The sequence below is a fragment of the Thermobia domestica genome, chromosome 10 (assembly GCF_964235325.1).
Source record: "Thermobia domestica chromosome 10, izTheDome1.hap1.1, whole genome shotgun sequence".
In the NCBI taxonomy this organism is placed as follows: Eukaryota; Metazoa; Arthropoda; class Insecta; order Zygentoma; family Lepismatidae; genus Thermobia; species Thermobia domestica.
In genome coordinates, this window is record NC_137463.1 from 10,803,068 (window position 1) to 10,826,844 (window position 23,777).

General features: G+C 36.0%; 1 protein-coding gene across 4 annotated transcripts in view; it reads right to left on the reverse strand.

Moving 5' to 3' along the window:
* Window positions 1-1,483: 1,483 nt before the first annotated feature.
* The window catches only part of LOC145662281 (LITAF domain-containing protein), a 123,017-nt gene continuing 100,723 nt past the window's right edge, over window positions 1,484-23,777 (reverse strand). For 2 of the 4 annotated variants that reach the window (XM_081727678.1, XM_081727679.1), the window contains exons 2-5: window positions 17,907-18,028; window positions 16,118-16,168; window positions 10,413-10,569; window positions 1,484-4,666 (exon numbers count right to left, since the gene is read on the reverse strand). In XM_081727678.1, the coding sequence (XP_081583804.1) occupies window positions 4,561-4,666; window positions 10,413-10,569; window positions 16,118-16,168; window positions 17,907-18,021 (429 nt within the window). In that variant the 5' untranslated portion in view covers window positions 18,022-18,028 and the 3' untranslated portion in view covers window positions 1,484-4,560. The remainder of the gene's footprint in view (window positions 4,667-10,412; window positions 10,570-16,117; window positions 16,169-17,906; window positions 18,029-23,777) is intronic. The other 2 variants (XM_081727680.1, XM_081727681.1) reach the window with 1 other exon arrangement.

A 23,777-nucleotide genomic window follows, 5' to 3' on the forward strand; every position in this document is an offset into this window, starting at 1 on the left:
ATGTCTTCGATAGAAATGTTAATTTCCTTTATATGTTTAATTGTTACTTCTGTCAGTCCTAGACTAGTGGTATCTGTTACCGCTACGAAACCAAGAAAGTGTTCTCTATTTTTTACAGGGCATTCTCCATTACTGTATGTAATTTGTACATGAACGATTATTGTCATTTGCTCGGTACCAGAAATATCTGGCGTACAGTCTAGTATTATACTATAATATTTTGCAACTCTCAACAAAGAAAGCATATTACTATTTTATTTGTTCAATAAGAATCTGAATAATTCCAGTTTGGACATCTTTTCCCAAGTAATGGTGGTATTTATTTGGTCCTCCCATGGATCTGAAGTGGGAGTGCACCTTTTGCATACTTGGAGTGGAGAATTAGAACATTGTTGAATAGAAAAACATATAAAATATACCTTGATAATTTTATCCACCCTAGCTGAAAATCTTATCTACGTCGCTGCAAGGGAAATATTGAACCATACCTGTTTGATAATTGAAAATGAGGAAAAATGCTCTGAATTTCCTGAGTGAGTAATTTCCTAAATGTGAGTGAAGTAAGTTCAATTATATTCTCAGTTGAACACAATTTTATTTTTCCATGTGGGCCCATTACGAAGCATTATATTTTGGTGGTATTCTTTCCCTTTTCAATTTTTGCCGCCCATTAGATTTGCCGCCCTGGGTGGTGGCACGGCTCGACCCCCCCTCGCACCGGCCCTGTTAGGCTGTTAATCCCATTCCCTTACAGCTTTGCTGTTAAAAGCTCCGAAGAAGCAAATATAGGAACACGACAATTTAAGATAGATACCCATAAAATTAATGAACAGCACCCATTTCAGCTTCGCTTTAAATTAGTGCCGTGCCGTGGAAAATCAGCGCCCGGGGCGAAAGTATATGACGGCGCCACCGTACATACGAGAGGTCGACATACCAGCTGCGAAACGTCACCATGGTTGAAGCGAACCGTAAGAAAATTTTCAAAAATAGACCCTGCTTTTCTTGATTTTGAGCACTTTTTACTACTTTCTTTCCTTCCATTTTATATATAGGTGCACATGCATTTTCCTCACATGAGTAACACTTCCTAAAGCAGGAAGTGAATTTAAGTACATACTAGTTTGTACTGATATGTTGACAAAACTAGTTAAATTAATACACTGGTCAAACTAAGTATTAGATTGAAAAATACAGCTCTTGATCTAAAATATTCCAAGTAATTTTCCTCTATCTTTTTGTTTCCTTTTCTTTTTCCTCCCAAATTTTGCGCTCCCTTACTTCGGCGCCCGGAGCCGTCGCCCCACCCTCTCTCACGGCACGGCACTGCTTTAAATGCTATCAAATTACAAAAAAAAAAAAAAGTTTCGTTTAATTTAACCGATGGAATAAGAATATAGACGTGAAAGAAAAATGGATAGCCAAGATTTTTGAAGTAGTCTAAATATGTATATGTATGTAGGAAAAAGATTTTTAAAAAATGTTACTTGTACGATAGTCATTTGTTTATTGCTATACAGAACAGATACATCCATAAAGTACAAGGCAATATAAAATATATATATTTCTTCTCTGTTCGTACAAAAAAATTTACAAGATTATCCTGAAATCGATCTTTCATTCATTTCCAGTCACCAAACTGCATTTCAATCTTAAATTTTGTTCTATAACTTTTTTTTTTTTTTTATTTTTCATTCGGTTGCTTCATGCACATTCTTTCCGATAACGTTACTCAGGTACCTGTTCTCTTCACACGAAACTGTACGAACACTTGTTCTAACTTTTAAGGAGTTCATAAACCATATGGCTCTCGAAGTCTTATCAATATTATAAAATAGCCTATACAAGTCAAGCGCCTTACGTAACTTAATTACAAAAAAAGTTGAAATGCTCTGTGCAAAAGTCATAGGTAAACATCTTTACATTATTAACGTGTTTATATATAAAATACTCTACCATTACTATTTTTGCCTACAACACAAATAAGGCATGAATCTGTAATTTGAGATTTCACATTTTCAGAAACAAAATATCAATGGAATCTATCCTTTTCGAAGAAGGCTACACTAGGCTTGAAAAATAAGTTAGAACCTTTCTATTTCAACTGTGCTCTCGGAAGATATGTGAAACATACTTCAGCCCCACCCCCGCCGCCCTCTTACGGAGAAAAACTTCCCGTTGTTTTGGAGAAAGAACCAAATGACATCGACTGTGCTGCCAATTTGCCATTCAGTCGTCTGGTTTTAGCGACTGAAGATCGTAAGCTACTTTGAATGGCTAACAAGACAAGAGCACAGAGATGCCTGTCAATATGGCAACCCTGTCCACATTCAACTATTGAAAGATCTCGACGAAAGCAACTTGTCTCTCCTCTTTCGAGAGAGATACGCGAAAAAACACACATCGACAGCAGGGGCACACTTGAAATAAAAGGGCTCTACCATTAATATTTCTGTGAAACTTTTGAAGTAACGCACTTTGGTCAGTTCTAACTCATCGCCATATCAAGTGTTATAAAATTTGTAGGTTTTGTACTTCTGACAATTCTTTATTTGCGGTACAGTTAACACAAATACACATTAATATAGAGAATTGTTTTTAAAAATTTTAAAAAAAGAACTTTGGAATTTATGTTTTACGGAAACAGCTTTAGGGCTTCCGGGTTCAATTTCCAGGGGTATACGTGATGCGCATCTTGCATGCATTGTAGTCCTCCTTACGTAATCTCAAAGCTAATAATGGACGTAGAAGACTGAATACAAAAACCACTTTAGCTGTATTTTAACATAAAGGCAATGTTTTTTAAAAGGAAGAATGTTAGTTTTACAAATATGTACATGAAAATTTATATTATTCTTCAAAACTATGCTTTATTAACCTTCAAGCTGAAAAGCATATTAATGTTTTTACATTATGTTTACAACTATAGAATACATAAGAATCCTCTCTCCAACAATTAACTTACATTTAAAAAATGTATAAACTTTATATATGATAATGGGACAAGTTTTGCCGATAGATGTCGCTACAGTCTTCGTATCTCTCCCATGTATTTTTTAGTTTTCACGAAAATTTACAATTTCTCTTATAAATTTCAACCTAGAGACTTCAAATTTTTAGAGAAGGAACTTCATAACCTATTAAAACGAACAAACCGTGCCGATTTTTTATTTAGAACTTTCTTCACTGTTGAAACAGTTCCATTGTTAAAGGTTTGGGTATCCATTTCAACAATCAAGCCATTTCAACAATGAAGAAAATTCTAAATAAAAAAATCGGCATGGATTGTTCTCTTTAATAGCTTATGAAGTTCCTTTTCTAAAAATTTGAAATCTCTAGGTTGAAATTTGTACGAGAAATTGTAAATTTTCGTGAAAGGTAAAAAATACATGGGAGAGATACGAAGACTTTAGTGCCATCTATCGGCAAAACTTGTCCCTTTAAACCAACCTTAAGAAAGCATTCATTTCCTTTTACGATATGTAGGATTTATGTGTTTTATTCCATATAAACTTTTATTTCCCTTAAAACTTGCTCAAGGGAAGGAATTTAAACCCTGAAACCTATTTACATACGCCACTGATCAACTTTATCACTGAACCTCTTAACCCAGGGATGCAAATAACCACTCGCCCACTTGCCCGGAGCGAGTGGTTCATCGGTGCGGGCGAATATTTAATATCATACCGAAGGTAAGTAAATTATTTCTATTGTGGGATGTGGGGAAGTAGCTTTTTTTCCTTGGCGAGTAAAATTCGTTGCTTATTTGCATTCCTGTCTTAACCACTGACATACAAAAATCAATACAAAATGAATTTAGTAGTTTTGCGAAGTATGTTATTAAAATACTCTTGCTTTATATAAATATTACATATTTATTTATATCTATATTTAGAAAAGTTTAAATTTATTTTAATTTCACCCATATAGGAGTTTGTCTATTCTCTGTATCTATTAATTAGGCGATATTTCTAATATTTTTGAGTAGTTTATTAACCATTTTAAAGATCTGCTTTCAAACAGCTGAGTTCTAAATGTGTATTTTAAAAAATGGAAGTTTCATTCAAATAATATATTACTTGATTTTCAAACAATATTTTAGCCTCTAATAGTTTTTAGCAACCAAAGGAACTAGTCGAAATGTTATAATGCTTTCTTTCTTTCTTTTTTTTTTTTTTTTTTAACAAGCATATTGAATTTTATATGCATCTTGTTGCAATTATAAGTTACAGATATTATTATTAAGAACATAAAATGGAACGTTCATTGCAATATGTTGAAATATATCTTGAATGAAATTTCCAATTTTTACTTTCAACTTCTTGTCAAGAGCACTTATGGTCACAACGATAAAACAAGAACAAAACTAACAAAAACTTACGGAATAAACAAAGACATACTGAAACTGTGATGTGTAAAATGTTAAACACAATGTAAAGACCACTTTGAAAATACAGGAATTGTTTTGAATATACAGGAATTCTTTTAATTTCGTGTAGCTTTGTATATGTGTTATGACAGTACAGGTTTGTGACTGACGTCTTCAGCACAGACTTGGTTTTACCGCCTGTGTCGTCCCAGATATGCTTTACAGTTGGGACAACTGTGATGAACATCCATACATTCGTCCATACAGCACGGGATAAGGCAGCATCCGCATATAAATCTGGAAAGATATAAACAGAATTTTATATAATAAATTTTGAGCAAAAGATTTAGTGTGAAACAGACTAATGAACTATTGGTATTTGAAACAAAACTCTGTAAGAAAGAACTTATTTAAACATGGGATTTATTGTACAATATGGCAACAATGAACTCGATCCACACAATTCTGATTTGAAAGACAAAACAAGCAACGCTGTATGACGTCAGTGGTACCAACCTCAAAACACAGCGAAACTACTAGTCGTGTAAACACGTGGATAATTCTGCTCGGTACTTGTGAAAGTTCATTTTGAGAGATTACTTGTAATGCTTTGTTGGATTAAAGTTTAGCATTTAGTTCAGCAACAGGGCTATATATGAGGCGTGGACCTATAGCTTAATGTTGAAGCCCCCCCCCCCCCCCCCCATTGGGAATCAAACACTGATTTCGGCAAACTAAGCCGAAAGCGCGTACGCTAACCATATAGGCATGAGGGAGCTGTATTATCTTTCAAGATACGGCTAAGGTTATTAGGCAGTCCTAGACATTCCCCAGGTATAAGTGTTCTGATAAGTCTACAATATTCTGCGGGACGATATGCCAACGTTATACAAGTAGGAAGGAAAAATGGGAAAGATACTACGTGTGCAGGAGCGCCTCAACTTTGCAAATAGTACCAGACAATGTCTGTCAAATATACAAAAATAGCTTCATGAATTAAAACCTGTTTTCAGGCACACAAACAAAATTATTCTAACCATGTTTCCTTCAGTCTTCGTATAGCTCACAGTACTGCTATACAGCTTTTCTGTGAATATGAGGTTACCTGAATATTCAATACAATACTATATTCTTTCCTAATTGCTTCTGAGCTTATGTTGTATCGTGAATTTAAAATGTTGTCATCTCATGTCCTCCATGTGTAAATTTACTACAATGGCACATAACTACGGGGAAAGCGTACACAGTGAAACATATGATGTCTTCACATAATTTGTAAATTGAAACATTCAGCTAGAAATAGTGGGAAGAACAACTGTGTGTGTTTTTGTGCGGTTGATGGCGAAAGAAGACTTCTCTTTACTACGTTTTAAGTTTCCAGGTAGGTACACTAAATTTTGTGTCATCTTTTATGAAACATAAAATTAGCAGTGCTTTGCCACGTCATAATTTAAAACTCACATTCATTATGTTACTTTCATGAATGCAGTACCTTATGGAGAAAGTTACTTGTGAATATCTCAATTGCGTTGCTAGTAAAATTAAGAAAATATCTTCAAGTTTATTTTTAATTAGAGTGAAAAATTAAAAAGGGGTTCAATAAGAAATGTCACACTGCACCCCAAAGTTCAATTCCAAGTAGTACGTTTACTGAGTTAGAAAAATTCTTCAGAATTGCAAATGAAATCCTATGAGATTTCTTTCCTTGCGAGGGTCCAGAGAACTTTATGAGATAACTGGTAATCTATATTTTTATCATCTGCTCTTGACATAGCGAGTGTAATCCAAGAAAACATTATGATGAAACTTCCATAGCTCACTGTGCCTGTCAAACTAAAAGATAAGAATAGTGTAAACCAGGGACGTACGCAGGGATGGGTCTTGGGGGGTTCGGACACCCCGAAATTTCGACTTTTGTGTAAATTTAGCCTAAATTTACGGAGAATTTTAGAAATTTTAATATAAAATACCCTCATATTGAGTATGTACCCCCCCCCTGAAATACATTCCTGCATACGCTACTAGTGTAAACATTAGTTTGTTAGATGTGTGATAGCTAAGACTAACTACTGTTAAATCTCATAAATCGACTATCTCAGTGTTCTTCATTGTAGGGGTACAGTGAGAAAATGACTTAAACAAGTTTTTCAAGTTTTTTCACGTACAGGTATTACAATGAACCAATCTGCATGCGCAAATGATAGTATAAATATAAATGTTTATACCCATTTTCATATGTATAGAATTTGCTTGAACAGTAAAGACCGGTTCCATTTCAAATCGTCCAGGCAAACCAAAATTGGTCCCCATCATAGTCTCAGATTTCATTTATTTTTTTTATATGGGATCTACATGCAATATTATTAGACCCATATTTTTTCTTTTTGCTGAAAAAAATTTTTTCTTCGATATACAGCCTTCCAAAATGGCTGCCCTCCTCTCGGATTGCTCTAAAAACTGAAAAACATGTCAAATTAAAAGTTTTGTTGTAAAGAAACGAGTGTACTTAATAACATAATCGCAATAGCAGGAAGAGTATAAAATTGTATGTGTCGGTGGAGGGCCAAAATTCGTCTATTGGTCCAATAGGAATCACGCAATTCACTCGCAATGTTGCCAACTTTGGTGAAATTTTTGCTAACTTCAAACATATTTTTTTCTGTCCTCACGAGCAATATCAACCATCTGCTTCTAGCATCGAAATCTACTCCATAAGGTCTCCTGAAAATGTAAAGGACTTACGTTTCTGATTATTACATCCCACGTTATAGCATGATGAAAAGCTGAAAATTTCATTAAGACGCCATGTTTGGACGCCATTTTCTCAAAAAACCCAGCTTTTAAAAATCTGAATTTTTTACATGTATTGGAGAAGTACCTAAGTATTTAATATCCGTTAACCGTTCATGCGGCTGAAGCCCCTAACATTCGCAATTAATTATTGAAATTTCGATTTTTGTACTTGGAATGTAAATATTTCCTATAGGCATTTAGGTCCTATACACAAGGCGATTTGAAAAGGAGTATGAAAATTTTGAGAGATGAATCCTGACATCAAATCCAGTAGAAAAGTTCCTATAAACATGAGTCGAATTCCGCTTTGTTTTCGAGTTACAGTATTTCCAACTCGGAACCCAAAATCGGCTTGGGACAATGGAAAATAAAATATATATTTCGCGTTAAATCAGAAACTGTGTGTTAAAGCTTTGATGAAGTTCAGAAAGTTGATTTGTATCAATATGATGATTTTTACGTGCGTTGCGATTCGGTTGGCAGTGTTGCCAACTTGGTAGAAGTTTGTTTCCAAATGACACTCCGTGGATTTTATTTGATATTTGGTATTCATTAATGATTGTAAACATCATGTGAAGCACAATTTCCCATCGCAATAGTTTTCGAAAACTTACATGTATTTCAGTGAAAAGTTTTATCCTGTGCGTTATTGATAGTTTGTGTGATTCGGTGTCGTGACCATCGTCCTAGTGTTCTCTGGAACCATGAAAATTGTTTTCACTGGTAGCATGACATTATAGTGCACTATTTAAGTGTTTGTGTGAATAACAATGGGGAAGTCCTATTACAGTAAGGACCGTATTAAATGTGTTGATTATGCTAAAAGCTTTAAGAGGATTGTGCACAGAAAGAATTCTAGACAAAATTTTTTATCTTGCGGTAAAATATATGGATTGCGTACAGCGCGTCTGCCAAAACGTAGTATTAGGAGAGGATGATTATTTCTGTAAAGGATGCTTTGAATATTTACCGTGAATAACGTGACTGTGTGTAAGATATTGGTGACCACGAAAGGTGTAAATATGAAATTATGCATCAGCAAGATAAAAAATTTGTTCTTCTGAATGTAGTTTTGGAAACCATTAACCAGACAGTTAACATGCTAAACATGGATGTGTCGCCATTAAAACGGCCGTTATCGGTGAAACCTAGACTACGGTGAAGGATTCACCTCTCAAAATTTTTCATACTGCCTTTTAAATCAACTTGTGCACAGGACACAAATAATCATCCTCCCCTAATAGTACGTTTGGGCAGACACGCTGTACGCAATCCATATATTTTACCGCAAGATAAAAAATTTTGTCTAGAATCCTTTCTGTGCACAATCCTCTTAAAGCTTTTAGCATAATCAACACATTTAATACGGTCCTTACTGTAATAGGACTTCCCCATTGTTATTCACACAAACACTTAAATGGTGCACTATAATGTCATGCTACCAGTGAAAACAATTTTCATGGTTCCAGAGAACACTAGGACGATGGTCACGACACCGAATCACACAAACTATCAATAACGCACAAGATAAAACCTTTCACTGAAATACATGTAAGTTTTCGAAAACTATTGCGATGGGAAATTGTGCTTCACGTGATGTTTACAATCATTAATGAATACCAAATATCAAATAAAATCCACGGAGTGTCATTTGGAAACAAACTTCTACCAAGTTGGCAACACTGCCAACCGAATCGCAACGCACGTAAAAATCATCATATTGATACAAATCAACTTTCTGAACTTCATCAAAGCTTTAACACACAGTTTCTGATTTAACGCGAAATATATATTTTATTTTCCATTGTCCCAAGCCGATTTTGGGTCCCGAGTTGGAAACCCTGTACCTCGAAAACAAAGCGAAATTCGACTCATGTTTATAGGAACTTTTCTACTGGATTTGATGTCAGGATTCATCTCTCAAAATTTTCGTACTCCCTTTCAAATCGCCTTGTGTATAGGACCTAAATGCCTATAGGAAATATTTACATTCCAAGTACAAAAATCGAAATTTCAATAATTAATTGCGAATGTTAGGGGCTTCAGCCGCATGAACGGTTAACGGATATTAAATACTTAGGTACTTCTCCAATACATGTAAAAAATTCAGATTTTTAAAAGGTGGGTTTTTTGAGAAAATAGCGTCCAAACATGGCGTCTTAATGAAATTTTCAGCTTTTCATCATGCTATAACGTGGGATGTAATAATCAGAAACGTAAGTCCTTTACATTTTCAGGAGACCTTATGGAGTAGATTTCGATGCTAGAAGCAGATGGTTGATATTGCTCGTGAGGACAGAAAAAAAATATGTTTGAAGTTAGCAAAAATTTCACCAAAGTTGGCAACATTGCGAGTGAATTGCGTGATTCCTATTGGACCAATAGACGAATTTTGGCCCTCCACCGAAACATACAACTTTATACTCTTCCTGCTATTGCGATTATGTTACTAAGTACACTCGTTTCTCTAGAATAAAATTTTTAATTTGACATGTTTTTCAGTTTTTAGAGCAATCCGAGAGGAGGGCAGCCATTCTGGAAGGCTGTATATCGAAGAAAAAATTTTTTTCAGCAAAAAGAAAAAATATGGGTCTAATAATTTTGTATGTAGTTTCTTATTTTAAAAAATAAACTAAATCTGAGACAGTCGTGTGGACCACCCTGGACGATTTGAAATGGAATCACTCTAAACAAACTAACTTTTACATTTTTTTTCCTTACTGTACCGGTCTAAGAAATGAGACCGGTTTATAATCCCTCAAGAGCTCATTCCCCTGGTGACGTTAAATTTTCACTGTGTATGCTTGCACATGAGGTTGTTTTGTAATGCACTGAGAAGTATAAAAGCTTAAGAGCGAAGGCAGGCGAATAGACCTAAATAACAAAGGCAGTAGGCCCAATAGTTTGAAACGGTACGTTAGATAACTGACAACGTAATCCTTACGAAACACGAAAAATTCTGATTAAGAGTGAGAGGGTGGAACTGTTCAATAAATGACGGCAAATTGTTGATTGAGCAACGCAACTTTCAATCATGTCGACCATTAGCTTATGTAGATCCTACCAAATGTGCTGCAAGAGGAGGGCTGACACCGAAGGCGCTGATGTGGGGGCTATTTGAAGCATTTCTTTGTGAATTAGTACATTTTCCAAATATTTGGCACCTATATTATACACTGCACTATTTCTTTGAACAATTATTTGTATTCTAATATGGAATTATTCGAAGTCTAATAGTACTAATACTTACCCCAACATTGCAATAATAAATCCACTGAGGTAGGCTATAAGTCCAGGTTGCTTGACAGTGCTTGTGTCAATTTCTGCGTGGCAGTGTGGGCAGATCATGTGAGTTGGTTGCGGGCCTACGGGAACTACCGTCGTTACGATCGTTGGTCCAGGATGCACTGAAGAATTGAAAAACATTAAAAAATGAATACTTCACTTATTACAAGAATTCAAACAAATGAGATTATTTTGTTTCAGGTTGTAAAACTCAATATACGGGATTAAATAGTACAAACCGGAAGATTGATAGATTACTACAGCAGGGTCTCAGTACCAGTGTTGCCAATTTGGGGAAAAAGTCGCTAAATCTAGGGGATTCGCCTTCCAGGATAGCGACAAAAAATAATTTTTCCGATTGGCGACTTTTTTGGTGATTTTGAAATGACGATTTGGCGATTTACTTACAAATCTAGTGACTTTTGTGCTGCGAACAACTTGTCCTAAAATAAGTACTATTAGCTCGAATCAGTTCAGATATATGTTTATTTTCCTTTTGCTTATTTGGCCCAGTGTAGATGTTGACGAGCTGGGAAAGTACATAACATTTATCTCTATATTCCCGCTTTGATTGTTGTTATCTCTTACCTTCTAACTGGACCAACTCCAGCTTTTAATGTCCTTTAGTTTACAGAGCTTCTGTTTAGAGGCACGAATAATACATTACCGATAGCAAACAGATTATCTGTAGAAGCGTGGGTAGAAGTGAAGTAAGATTCTTTCTAGATATTTAATGTTGTTCATTTTTCTAAACTCATCTTTGATTTCGTTGAAGCAAAATTGAACATAAAGTTAAAAATATATAAAAAGGAAATTATTTTTAGTTACATATGAGTCTTCCATATACGTTCCTGTGGCGTAGATAGTACTATGGCTTGAATTGATCCCGTATATTATATCGGCAAAATTCCACGAATTTTTTTTTTTTTTTTTTTAGCGACTTTTCACCCCAAATTGGAGTCATTTCATCTCCTATTTAGCGACCTTTTGTATCAACTTGTTGGCAACACTGCTCAGTACAGAAATAAGGATAGAAGTGGAACCTATTTTTGGGATCCTGAATTCATATAAAAAAATCTCGTTTTCTCTTATCGGGTTTTGTATTGTTGCCTATTGACAGATTACATAAATAGTAACTCTATAAGATCTCCCATAGTTATACATAACAGCTTGTTAGTCTCAAACTACGAGGATAAAGAAAAATTATCCGTAATGTACATATAAATTCTCTTATATTGTTCATACTGACTTCTGTCCCCGTTTATTTTATTGTTATGCTGTTGTGATCATGCTGTGAAAGTTTGATCCCAATTCCTCCATTTATCTTCCTTTTGTTGGAGATAGATCATGGCCGTTCCATTAGAACTTTGCACCAAAGAGAAACTTTATGAAACTCAAGTCTGTTATGAATGATTTCGTAGGCAGAAGCATGACTAATTTCCAGACAATGTGCCACTTCATCAATAGTCACTCATCTGTCTAACAGAAGCATGTCACGTGCACGTTCAATGTTGTCAGCAATTGTGGCCGTAGATGGTTGCCCGGATCCTTCCTCGTGCGTAACACTTATGGGACTATTCATGAATTTTTCAATCCACTCGTAGACACACTCCATTTCGGCAGCACACTGTTCCCTATTGTGCCGAAAGTGATGGATTGTGGCCCCTAATACACTTTCCGACCACAAAAACCGGATCACTGCTCGTTATTCCTATTTGGTGCAAACTTCTAACGGAGCGGCCATGATTTGTCTGCAACAAAAGGAAGACAAATGGAGGAATTAGGATCAGTGTTCGAAGTGGAAAAAAAACAGGGGCGGTAGGTTTTATTTCGATCTTTACTCGACATACCGGCTATCTAAATGTTGAAATACAGTGAGGGTATGCTGCCTAGAAGATTGCATTTCTATTTACATGATGACTAAAAACCATTGGAGAGCTTCTCTGTAGTTACGGGAAGGAGGAACATGAAGAAATTTTGATCCCTCGCCAACAACAACAAATCACAAATATTCCCTTATGTTACATTATGGAGAATTATTCATGAAAATGCTCAAAAACTGAGTTTTTATATTAACAATTTCCTGTGGGAAAATTGCCAAACTGCCCACTCGACTGAGGGGTATTCCAAATCCCTAAAAGATCCGCCCATGTTCAAACCATGACATTTATATTCATTAAGACAAGAATACACACATAAGCCTACATAAGAAAGAAGCAATTCAATATGGCACATCCAACTATAATCTAGATGAACTTCTTTGAAGACACCTCATTTTAAAAACAAAAGGTAGGAAAAAGATAACAAAACTGTCGATGTTATCAACTTAGAAATTATTTCTACATAAGAAATAAAATCTTTTAACGTGAGAACCTATGCGTCAATTACTGTGAATAAAAATGGATTTATTAAAGCTATTTAGCACCTACTCTCCCGTGACGGTATGTCTTGGTTACTTAAAAACCAGAGGCGGTATGCTTATATCACAGAAAAACCAGTGGCGGTATGCTTATATCACAGAAAAACCAGTGGCGGTATGACATACCACCGCATACCGTCTCACTTCGACCACTGATTAGGATCAAACTTTCATAGCATGACAACAACAGCATAACAATAAAATAATCGAGGACAGATCAGTACGAACAATGTAATAAAAGTTATAGCTACATTGAGGATAATTTTTGATTTACCCTCATATATTTAAAGAACACCTGAGCAATGTCACAACTACAATTGCACAGATAGAGAGACCCAACAGTGGGAAATGACTGACTAGCCAACCGTCAACCATTGTCCAACATTGTGATTGGGCGCTTTGGCGAGCATTTGCCAACGTAATTCTTACGAAAGAAATGAGATTGGAAGTACGACGTGGAAACTATTGGATAAATGGCGGCAAATTGTTGCTTGGCCAACCAATATTTAAACTATGTTGGGCCGACGAACTTTGCAACTTGATTTTTGCAATTTCCTACTCCCAATCATACTGACCATTACCCTACGTAGAGACTACCAATGAACATTTCCTTTCTAACCAAAAGTTATAATTTAATCATTTCAACCTGTAGAACTAGTCTAAAATAAAGCACATACCAAAAATCTCCGAACATGTTTCTTAGTTACGAAGATACAAAGGTTCAAATACAATCCAAATATACGCTGCTTGCGTCACGCCAACAGAAACAGGTTGTTTGGCGTGACGTCACATATCGGGTCCCCTTTCGGAGCCGGATTCGAAGTTTCAGTGAATGCTTTTACATTGCAATTTCTTACTATAAACAACAAATAAATTTAGCGGTATAGTAAAAGAAAGTGACAAAATAAGTAAAATATTCTCTGCATATAAAATCAACATGTTAATGAGACATATCCTCCTAGTTTAAAATACACAATGTCATCTGTAATGTTCTACTCATTACAAATATTTTACATACATGTATCAGCAGGATTATTTTATTATTGCATTAGACCAGAAATATTAGGAGTCCATTACATCAGTTTAAACTGAAGATAAATTATGCGGAGATTGAGAATATCTAAACCATCATATTATAGCTAAAACAAAAACTTCGCTCCCAGTGCTTTGGAAATCGATATTCCATCGATGCCTACACTTCTCCCACTCTTAGTGGCGCATATTGATTTCCTATTATAAATGTAATGAATACATGCATGCTATTATACAACAGTTATAAATATACCAAAATGCTATTAATGCTTAAAGAAAAAAAAAATGTATCGCACTACATTCTTTGCATTATTTTTATCTTTACTGTACATATAAGCAGTTGGTCACCACACATCATTGCTAAAACTACAATTTCTTATACCATGTAAAATCAATGGTATTAGAAATCTTTCTTTAGTTAATTGGCAACAGCCGATACCGGGGGCGGATCCAGGAATTTTTGAAGGGGGCGCTGGTCTGAAAAAAAGTTGAGACATTTTTTTTTCGATATTTGGTTCGCTAACTAAAAATGTGGACTGCAGTTCTTCTTAATACGTATTTATCTCCGCCCTTCTGGGGGCATTGAGGAAAGCCATGCTGTTCAACACGAGATAATCCAGGATTACCATGAACTGGAAACGCACATATTATCTGCAATGAATGGAGAACTCTCTTTGAATCTTCCATTTGAAAGAAATTTTAAAACTTTTTTTTCCCCACTGCCATTGAACAAGCCCTCCATAGCCCACTAGGCATCCACAATAATATCATTCGATACATGGGCCTACAATTTTGGATTTAAGTTACGTAAGCGCCAGAGTTTTACCTCCAGTCGCCATAGCTACCTGGCACCCGAGATTTTTTGAGTCTGAACAGGAGGAATGTTAGTAGAAATTCACTGCGTATTACATGTGTTATTACGTTGAAATTTGAAAATATGAATATGTTTATAATTCTCCTCTCGTTAGCAACAACGTCGTACACACTTCTTTCTTTGTTTTTTCCTTACTGAGCGGCGCAAACAGTTTCCCCTGAACCGACAGATGACGTGCAAACATGGCGGTTATTGGTCATTATTTTATTCACACAACCAAGACCGAAATCGACTTGTTAGAATCAACGCATGAGCGAAAGGAAGAGTTTTCCGTAATCAGCGAACTCTGGAGTTATGTTATAGCATAGTAATAATAATAAATGGAAATGTACATTATGCTGCTATAGAAGAACTAATATAGTTTGTTTCTTTATTGGGTTTTAACAAAATTAAAAAGAACTAACTAGGGCAGAAAATTCCAGTCATTCTTCCACAAACCTTCTATGCAATGAAGCAGGAAGGATAGAACAAGAATATTTGAATTTGGATTTTATGACCTATTGGTCAGGGACTGATCAATTCTTGTAGCCCTGTTTAAATCGAGGAATAAATTGTTTGAAAGCGCTTTGCAAGGCAACAAAATAATCTTCAATGGTGTACACAAAATTTTATCACGATGAGTTCTCAAACATTCAATCTCACATGCTTTTACGACAATTTTATATATACATCAGTGGCGGATCCAGGGGAGGGGGTGATTGTCCCCCCAGAAGAGGAAAGTTTCTTATTTTATATATAAATAAAACCCACCCCAGAGTTTGGAGTTCTTAAAAGTAGCTCTAACCCACCGCCCCCTCCCAGAAGTCCGTCCTGGATCCGCCCCTGACATACATATATTTTATTTTTGTATCAAAAGATCCAATATATTTCAAGCAAAAATTTTCTTGTAGGCCTTATATCTGGAGAACTACATACAGTGTAGGCAAACCCAAACTATCACTTAACTCAGTATGATGTACTTATTCCGTAGAAAATACGAAAACTCGATTTAGGGGCCCTTCAAAAATTTTGTGACTTCAAATATATACACTTGCGAACGCCATTGGTTAACACTAACAATCTTTATTACCACGACTTGTCAAAAGTTATCATTAAGTACTATTAACATCTGTGTATCTATGTTCATACATTTAGTTCTAACAAATCTTTAAAATACCAACCATTTAACATGATGACCAAATGTAAAGAAGATGGTGTGCGTTCTTCCAGCATTATTATATTAAGGATATTAAAAATATTACACAATTATTTTGTTAAATTTCTTTTTAGAGTAACAGTATTATATCCAAACAACCACTGTGTAAGACAAAAAGAAATATATTAAAAAGAAATATTGCGCACGCACCGATGTTAATTCCACTGTAGCCAGGATGTTGAACATAACCAGGGTTAACATCTACCATTGCATGCAAATGAAGAAATGATTTCCATGCACCAGCGTCACAGCAGCATACAAGTCACAAGGTCAAGGTCGGAAACAGGAAAACAGAAAGAGGCAAATCAGTCAGTTTTTAACTACTGCACTAATAAAATAATCAAGCATGTAACTCTACATTATTTTTAGTTATCGTAAAACTTGGTTTTGATAGCAATGAAAAAAATAAGTTTTTAGTGTTCAATAACAAAATGGCACGCTAATTTACCACTTTTTATTATACCGTATTAATAAAAATGCAGTGAATGTTTCCGGGAGTGATTAATAATGACATATTTACTACAGCAACAAGTTTCCTGATTGAGACAAGAATTCGTCCTTCATCTATTTTTTTTTTTTTTAAATAACAAATACTAAATTATACGTAAGTATAGATTGCATTTTCTTTAAATAGTCCTATTCCACATACTTTTGTTCGAATTAGCAAGTAGTAGAGTTTTTGACGAAAATTTGACAGCGTAAACCAGACTTCGATTGCACATCGCGTGCTCGTAGACTTCCGTAAGAAAATTTCCCTCAGCTGACACAAAATTGTGGTTTTCAAATTTTCCCTAGTTTAATACAATAATCAATATGAGACATGAAGTTTTGGTTCATTATTCCTCAATGACAATCAGAAACTACATTCTTTATTGATAAATTTTGTCATTATCAGCGTTTGCCATCATTGTAAACAACTTAAACTTCAGGTTTTCGGTTCACCCGCTTTCGATTTTCGATGGCAGTTCATGCGGTTCATGTGTGTGTGGAGCACAAGAACCAATCTCAAAATTAACTTAAAAAGCTTCACTGGTACAGGCCTAAATAGGGTAATAGCTATCCAAATCAGTGGTTCTGAAACTATCCGATAACACGGACCCCAGTGCATTCGGCAAGTGATCCGCGGACTCCTTGCAATGCTATCTGAAATTTCACATGGTATTAAAAATATACCGATTAGAATTACCACTGACAAGAAAAAGATTCAGAAAAATATTGCAATAAGTAATTTATTCTAAAGATACATGATTGTTTCCTAGTGATCGAAATTTCAATTGAAAATACAGTAACTTTCAAGATTAAAAATCATTTTTTTAAAAAAGGAAATTCTCTTGATAAACAATGTTCTCGAATGTGGAGTCACTAATATGAGGAATGAAATCCTTTTTGTTTTCCAATAACTGCACTGAAATCCGGAATAAATTTTGTCACCATTAATCTTAGGTCCGATTCCACATTAAGACGATTTCGCTTTCAGGCTGCAAAGAGCAGAAAAGGTCTGTTCACATAAGGAAGTGGTAGAGAAAGGCATTAAATGTTGCAATGCCTTTTTAGACAACTCTTCATACTCACAGGGCAGAAAATTAGTAAAGTAGGAAAACATTTAAATTTACAAACGTAATTATAATTTCTAATTGCTTTCTTTTTAGTAAATAAAAAAATACTTCTTGCAAAACAGCTACGAGTTCCATTTTATAACAACACATCTCAATTTTTAGGCGTCGCGGACCCGCTGGCTACGTCCCGCGGACCCCACTTTGAGAATCACTGATCTAAGTAAGTTGCTCTGGTTAGAATGGAAAAGCAATAGTTAGTAGTTTAATGAAGAAAATAGAGGGGAAATCTTTCAATGCAGTTTTTAATATATATACACGTTGGGTTATTAGTTATTACATGCAAGGCCTGCAGTAAAAAGTTGCTCTGTTGGTGTTTTACTTACACGGTTGTCCTGGTGTGAAGGGGCTGGACGGCGGAACCCCGCCCACAGCCTGAGAATAGCTCGGAGGAGCCGCAGGTGGCGGGCCATAGGTTGGAGGAGGATAAGTTTTAGTCATTTTTGACCTGAAAGAAAAAAAAAATAATTTAACTTACGTATTTAGATTCATTAAGGGGATCTTCTACCATCTCCGCTTAGGTTTCTAACTCTCCATTTGATAACATGTAAAATTTAATATGGTAATTTCTAACAAAGTATTGCAGGTAATAACTTGAAATTTTTAATACAAATACACAAGACCCATATAAATGCAACCACGGTCTCCAATTTACGTTACATGCGTTAGATTAATTGCAATATATTCTTCAGTAAGTTTGGCAACAGAGAATAAAAAGTATGCTGCAGAGGGGAGAGGGCTGACCATCTGTTTGCTTGTTAGCTGCTTTTAAAAGGACGCTCTTACCAGAAAAATCACGTTGTGATTCTCACTTCTCAGTGGTTAGAATGGTCTGGACTGGAAGAGCCCAAAACCTCTTCTTTCTTCCTTTCACGATTTGTTTGTTTCTTCCACCCCCTGCTGTCACAAGAAGACAACTTGTTTCGGAAAGCACTTTGAATTAGTAGCAAAAAGCCAAACTGAATGACACCACGGACGGATTAAAGGGAGGGGCGGTCACTCCCTCCGAGAACATTTGAATACTTTGAATAATCGGAGTAAGAAACTAGAAATTGCGTAATCTAATAAGAAAAGTTTGTTGAAGTATACAAATCAAGACGCATTTTAAGTGTCACAGCATTGTACTCTCATCCCCTCCCCTCCCAATTCCCTTCTGAAGAAGTTCTCTTTTGTTTCTCTGTTCCATATTAGCCTTTACACTTACACTTTCATTATCCAGTATTGATTTTTACCATACCATCTGCACAGAAGGCGAATAAGGTTTACGAGTCCTTCCTGCCCCCTTTTTTAAAAATTGCTAATTATAATAAAATTTATCGAAAACAGTTCATCTCAACGATAAAGACTTATACACATTCATTATTGCAATTTTAAAATAAACTCGCCGCCTGTCGAGTATGCTAGCGATCTAATATATACGAATAGATGAAAAGTTAGTTTGAAGCGTGTTGTTTTTCTGTAATTAAGTCCGAATTCATATTTGTTTCTATTGTTGCATCGACAAAAGTGAGTGCTAAATCGATTTAGGCTCGTTGGTCTTTGCGAGGTCCCTCAAGATGCAAGGCCGTGGGCAGTCGCCCACCACTTGAAACGCCTCTGCACTAGAGGTCTGCACGTGCTCGGGCCTACAAAGAATGTATCACTTCGGGCCCGGGAGGGGTTCGGGCAGTAGCGTCATTTCAGATTTGGCTTGGGGGGCCAAGACCCCTTGATATATGTAAAATTTCGCGTTTTTCACTGATTTACTACTATGCTATTGATAAAATTATATAAATCTCAAACTCGGGAGGGGGGCAAATGCAAACCCTGTCCTCCTAAATGACGCCCCTGGGTTCGGGCTGTGAATTTTTAAATATACAACCATATTTCTCGGACTTTTTCGGGCCTAACTTTGTAAATATAGTGTAAAACGATACAAATTGCACCGTTCTTTCTGGAGGACTTTTAAAACACAACTGCAAAATCAAACCTCGAATTGCTGTAAATAAAAATACAATTTTGCATTAATAATTAAGTTTCTGCAATTCGGGCTTATTTCGGGCTCATTTGATTATTACAGAGCACAGTCCGGGCTAGGGCCTAAATGCTAAGACATATTTTGGACTCGGGTCGGGCCTCACATTGTAAATTCACAGGCCGGGCCCGGGCTGAAAATTCCGGCCCGTGCAGACCTCTGCTCTGCACCCGCACACATTCCTTCCTAGTCCAGAAAATCTCCTCCCCTCCGCATCGTCAATAATGGTAAATTTGTTCCTCGTATATTTGCTTATTATTGTAAGAGAAGTTCAAACCAGAACTCTAAAATTTGTTCGTTCTCTGGGGTAATGTGAGTAATGCAAATTAAGAAAGATATGCGTAATATGCAAATGTCAGAAAAACTTGATATCAATTTGAATAACCTTTTACGTAATGTTTATTTTAGAAATAATAAACTTATGCAAGTATATCGAGGCATCTGAAATTTAATGTTAAATAGTGGCGAGTGAGCCAGAAGGGGCGTGCACTATTCAGTTAGTCAAAGAACTCATATATGTAGCTTGAAAACTAATACTATTTAAACCAATATTGAATTAGACAAATTTGATCACTCTGGCCACAGAAAAGGCGTCACCTTCTATGGCCCACCCATCGCATGTTGGGAATGAAAGACAGAGGGAAAAAAAGACAAATTTGTAAAAAGTAGGATAACCATAATTGGAAATAGTGTGCGTATTTTTTTAAGGAGGAAACCCAGAAGTACATTCTCGATATAATAATAATAATAATAATAATAATAATAATAATAATAATAATAATAATAATAATAATAATAATAATAATAATAATAATAATAATAATAATAATAATAATCTTTCTCACTTCAATCATAGGATGATGCGCAAGAAGGAAATTTTAAAAATTTTCTCTCCCCTGGGAGAGCTGTTTTATAATTTGATAAGGTCTCTTCTTCGTAACTGCATCTATCCCTGATCGGGCCGCGGTGGGTCAGTGGTAGAGCGTTCACCTCTAATGCATGGCGTCCTTAGTTCGATCTCAGCTCGCACCAAGTGAACTTTGTGGAGGACAAACACCATGTGTGGGGGTTTTCTCGGGGTTCTCCCGTTTCCTTCTACTTTCTGCATTCCAGCATTTCCTTCTTTTCACAACATCACTAGCTCCTTTAACCTACCAGGCATAACTGTGGGACGTAAAACTTATAGATTTTTCTATCCTTGATCTTCCACTTCCTGGTTTTTCTTCTGCCTTTTCCCCTACCAACATGGTGATCCAATCGGAGTGCCGAATAAGATGTCCAAGCATGCTGTTTCTTTTTTTTCCCTATTATCTTCATGATCTGTCGTCCTCATTAGCTTCCTTTAGTACGTCTTCATTCCTTTTCCTTATACAGTATTATTATTATTACACAACCACACAAAATAAATAAAAGTTCTGTGCACTGTACCCCAGGGTATTGATTCGATGTATTTTGGTACCCAGAACCCAAATTTCGAAACTCCAGGACGATTTGACCGTGTGAACTTTGTTTTATGGGCGAAGAGCGTAAGTGCTGTTTTACGTTTGCTTATGTTTATCGCCCATTTAAAAAAATATCACGGTCAATCGTCCTGGGGTTTCGAAATTTGGATTCTGGGTACAAAAATATTTTGAATCCATACCCTGGTTTCTGGTGCACAGAACTACTCCCCGTCACAACACCGTTTTTCAGTTTTGTTAGTGTTAGGAAAAAGAAGAGTGAGAAAGAAGAGTAGCAGAGGGAGGCAGAGAAGAAAAGAAAAAGAGAAAGAATGAAGAAAGATAAAGGATTGGAGGAGAAAGGATTACTGGATAATTCAGGAAATATAGTAATGAACTTGAATGGTTATTAACGAAGGATCAATTCCGAAGTGATCCGGAAATAGACACATGTCCATAAATACGAGCCTGATCTGGGTTCAGGCGACTGCACAAGAGGGAGTTGCCCAAACCCAGCCCAAGCTAGGTGAAAATGGAATTTAATTGGTTGTAAGGTAATCCTGAATGGTAAATATTAACTATCCAGTCTCTGAACTCCATACTCTGAGATCGACCACACATATGAATTAGCTTGGCGAGACTTCTTTTTTGGAAGGAGAGAGTACCAAATTATTTTCCTCTTTGATTCCTTCATTTTGTCACACTTCTTGCAACACAGATATTATAGCACAACGACAGTAGAATTTCCAGTAAGTGCACTTTGCAGTTCGTTTCAAGACTATTCTAAAACTCAAGGGTCACAAAATCACCCTCCCCTCTTTCCCTTTTCGAAGGGATCTTTCGGGGGGAAAGGTGAAAAATGTGGAAACAATTGGATACAATTACTAAGAACATTTTCTTTCTTCCTTCACAAGTCTCTTGTTTATGGTCATTTCGTCTTGTGTGATAAGGCGGACTTCAGAACACAAGATTGCAACGCTCCAGATTCCCTACCCAAATTGTCACGCGGTTCGTATGTCAGTCTTCGAGTTTCTTCAAAGAATGTTACATTATCTGCTATGAGATCTGCAAACGATCTCCATTGTATAACTGCTATCTCGATAGAGGCAGTGGACAAAACTGAGGACAAAGCTGCCCAAAACAAGTTTTTGACAAAAAAAAAAAAAAAAAAAAAAAGGAAGAAACAGAGACTACATTTGTTTTTAGCCAGAAGCGCTCATAAATCACTACCACGTGACGCGAAGACTATTAGGGCTAGAGGTTCAGCAGAGAGCTCTCAATTCCTGGAGAAATTCTATCCTCTACGTTGCCAAGTGTAAACGGAAGTATACATTATAATTAATCTAAATTGATCTGGGGCATTAAATCAAAAACAGAAACCATGAACATATAGGTATTGCTGTTGGAAAATATCATGGAAAATTTTGAGACGGTAAGTGCAATATCTTGTTAAATATTCACATAGAAATATCTACGTGTTATCTTATAGGGATCCTGAAACACTTGCAAGTGGGTAGACATCCCCTTAAGAGCAAAAGTTTTAGGAATAATATTACACAATAATACATACTATATGAATATACACAAAAGGTGATCCAAAATCATTTGACAAAAATGTATTTGAAAGTATATTCTAAAATTCTGCTAAAGCAGGTAGAGCGATTTACACACAGGAATCGTTTTCTCCTACTGCCAGTTTTATTACAAAACTTCCTTATATAAAACAGTATATTACAATTCCACTATATAAGTACAAGTTCACTAGTAATTAGGGTAAGTAGGTGTTTCAAGACCCAGGGAACGAAGGAAAGGACACTTTACAAAGCTACGCTGCAAGATGAGTGAGATGGGGTGGGATTCTCAGTGCTGCACTGCAAGTAAAGAAAGGTTGGAGTCCCGCAGAGTTCCACAGCAAACTACGCAGGAAAGAAGAACCACGAAGCTCCACACCAAGCTGGGTGGTTTGTGATCAGGAATTTCTCAAAGATCCAGTGCAAGCTAAGAGAAGGATTAAGTTTCCAACAGAGCTCCGCTGCAAGCTAAGAGAGGGATGTTGATCACCGAAACTGACACCAATGGTGGTGGTGGTGATTCTCGGAATTTTATATTTGCTCCTGTGTAGCGGTGGCGATGATTCCTGTCCTTTTCTCTTCAAATAACTTGTAATAAATACTCGTGGTATTGTTTATAAGTAAAAGCACATGCTGAGTATAGATATTCATTGATTTCATTGTTATGTGTTGTTTGTCGAGATGGAGGGTTCGGAAAACGCTGCACAAACAACTCAATCATAGCTTGAAAGTTGTGATCATGTTAACCAGCAATTTTGAAGTGCGAACACATGTTCATCCTTTATTAACTTACCATTCATTGTAAACTTACTTAATTACAAATCCTACCAGGTTTAAATAATTTATAAAATCACTTTTAATCTGACTTCAAAGTAATAGGTTCTCAATTTAACCCGTTTATATATGCTCTGGGTATGTTCATGCATAACTCTGACAGGTGCACTGATTTTGATTAACCTTTTTTTGTTTAAAAAAAGTATACCTTAAAGGTGGGACTAAATAAATTTCTTTAGAAACTGATGGGAATCTTTGTTGCTACATTATGAAATACCTCGGCGGATAGTGGGCTAATTACGCCAAAGTAACATTCTTATAGGCAATCATACAATCTTTCGCGTAAGTTTGGTTGCATAACAACACAGAAGTTGTACTGCAAAGTTTCGGAACATGAAA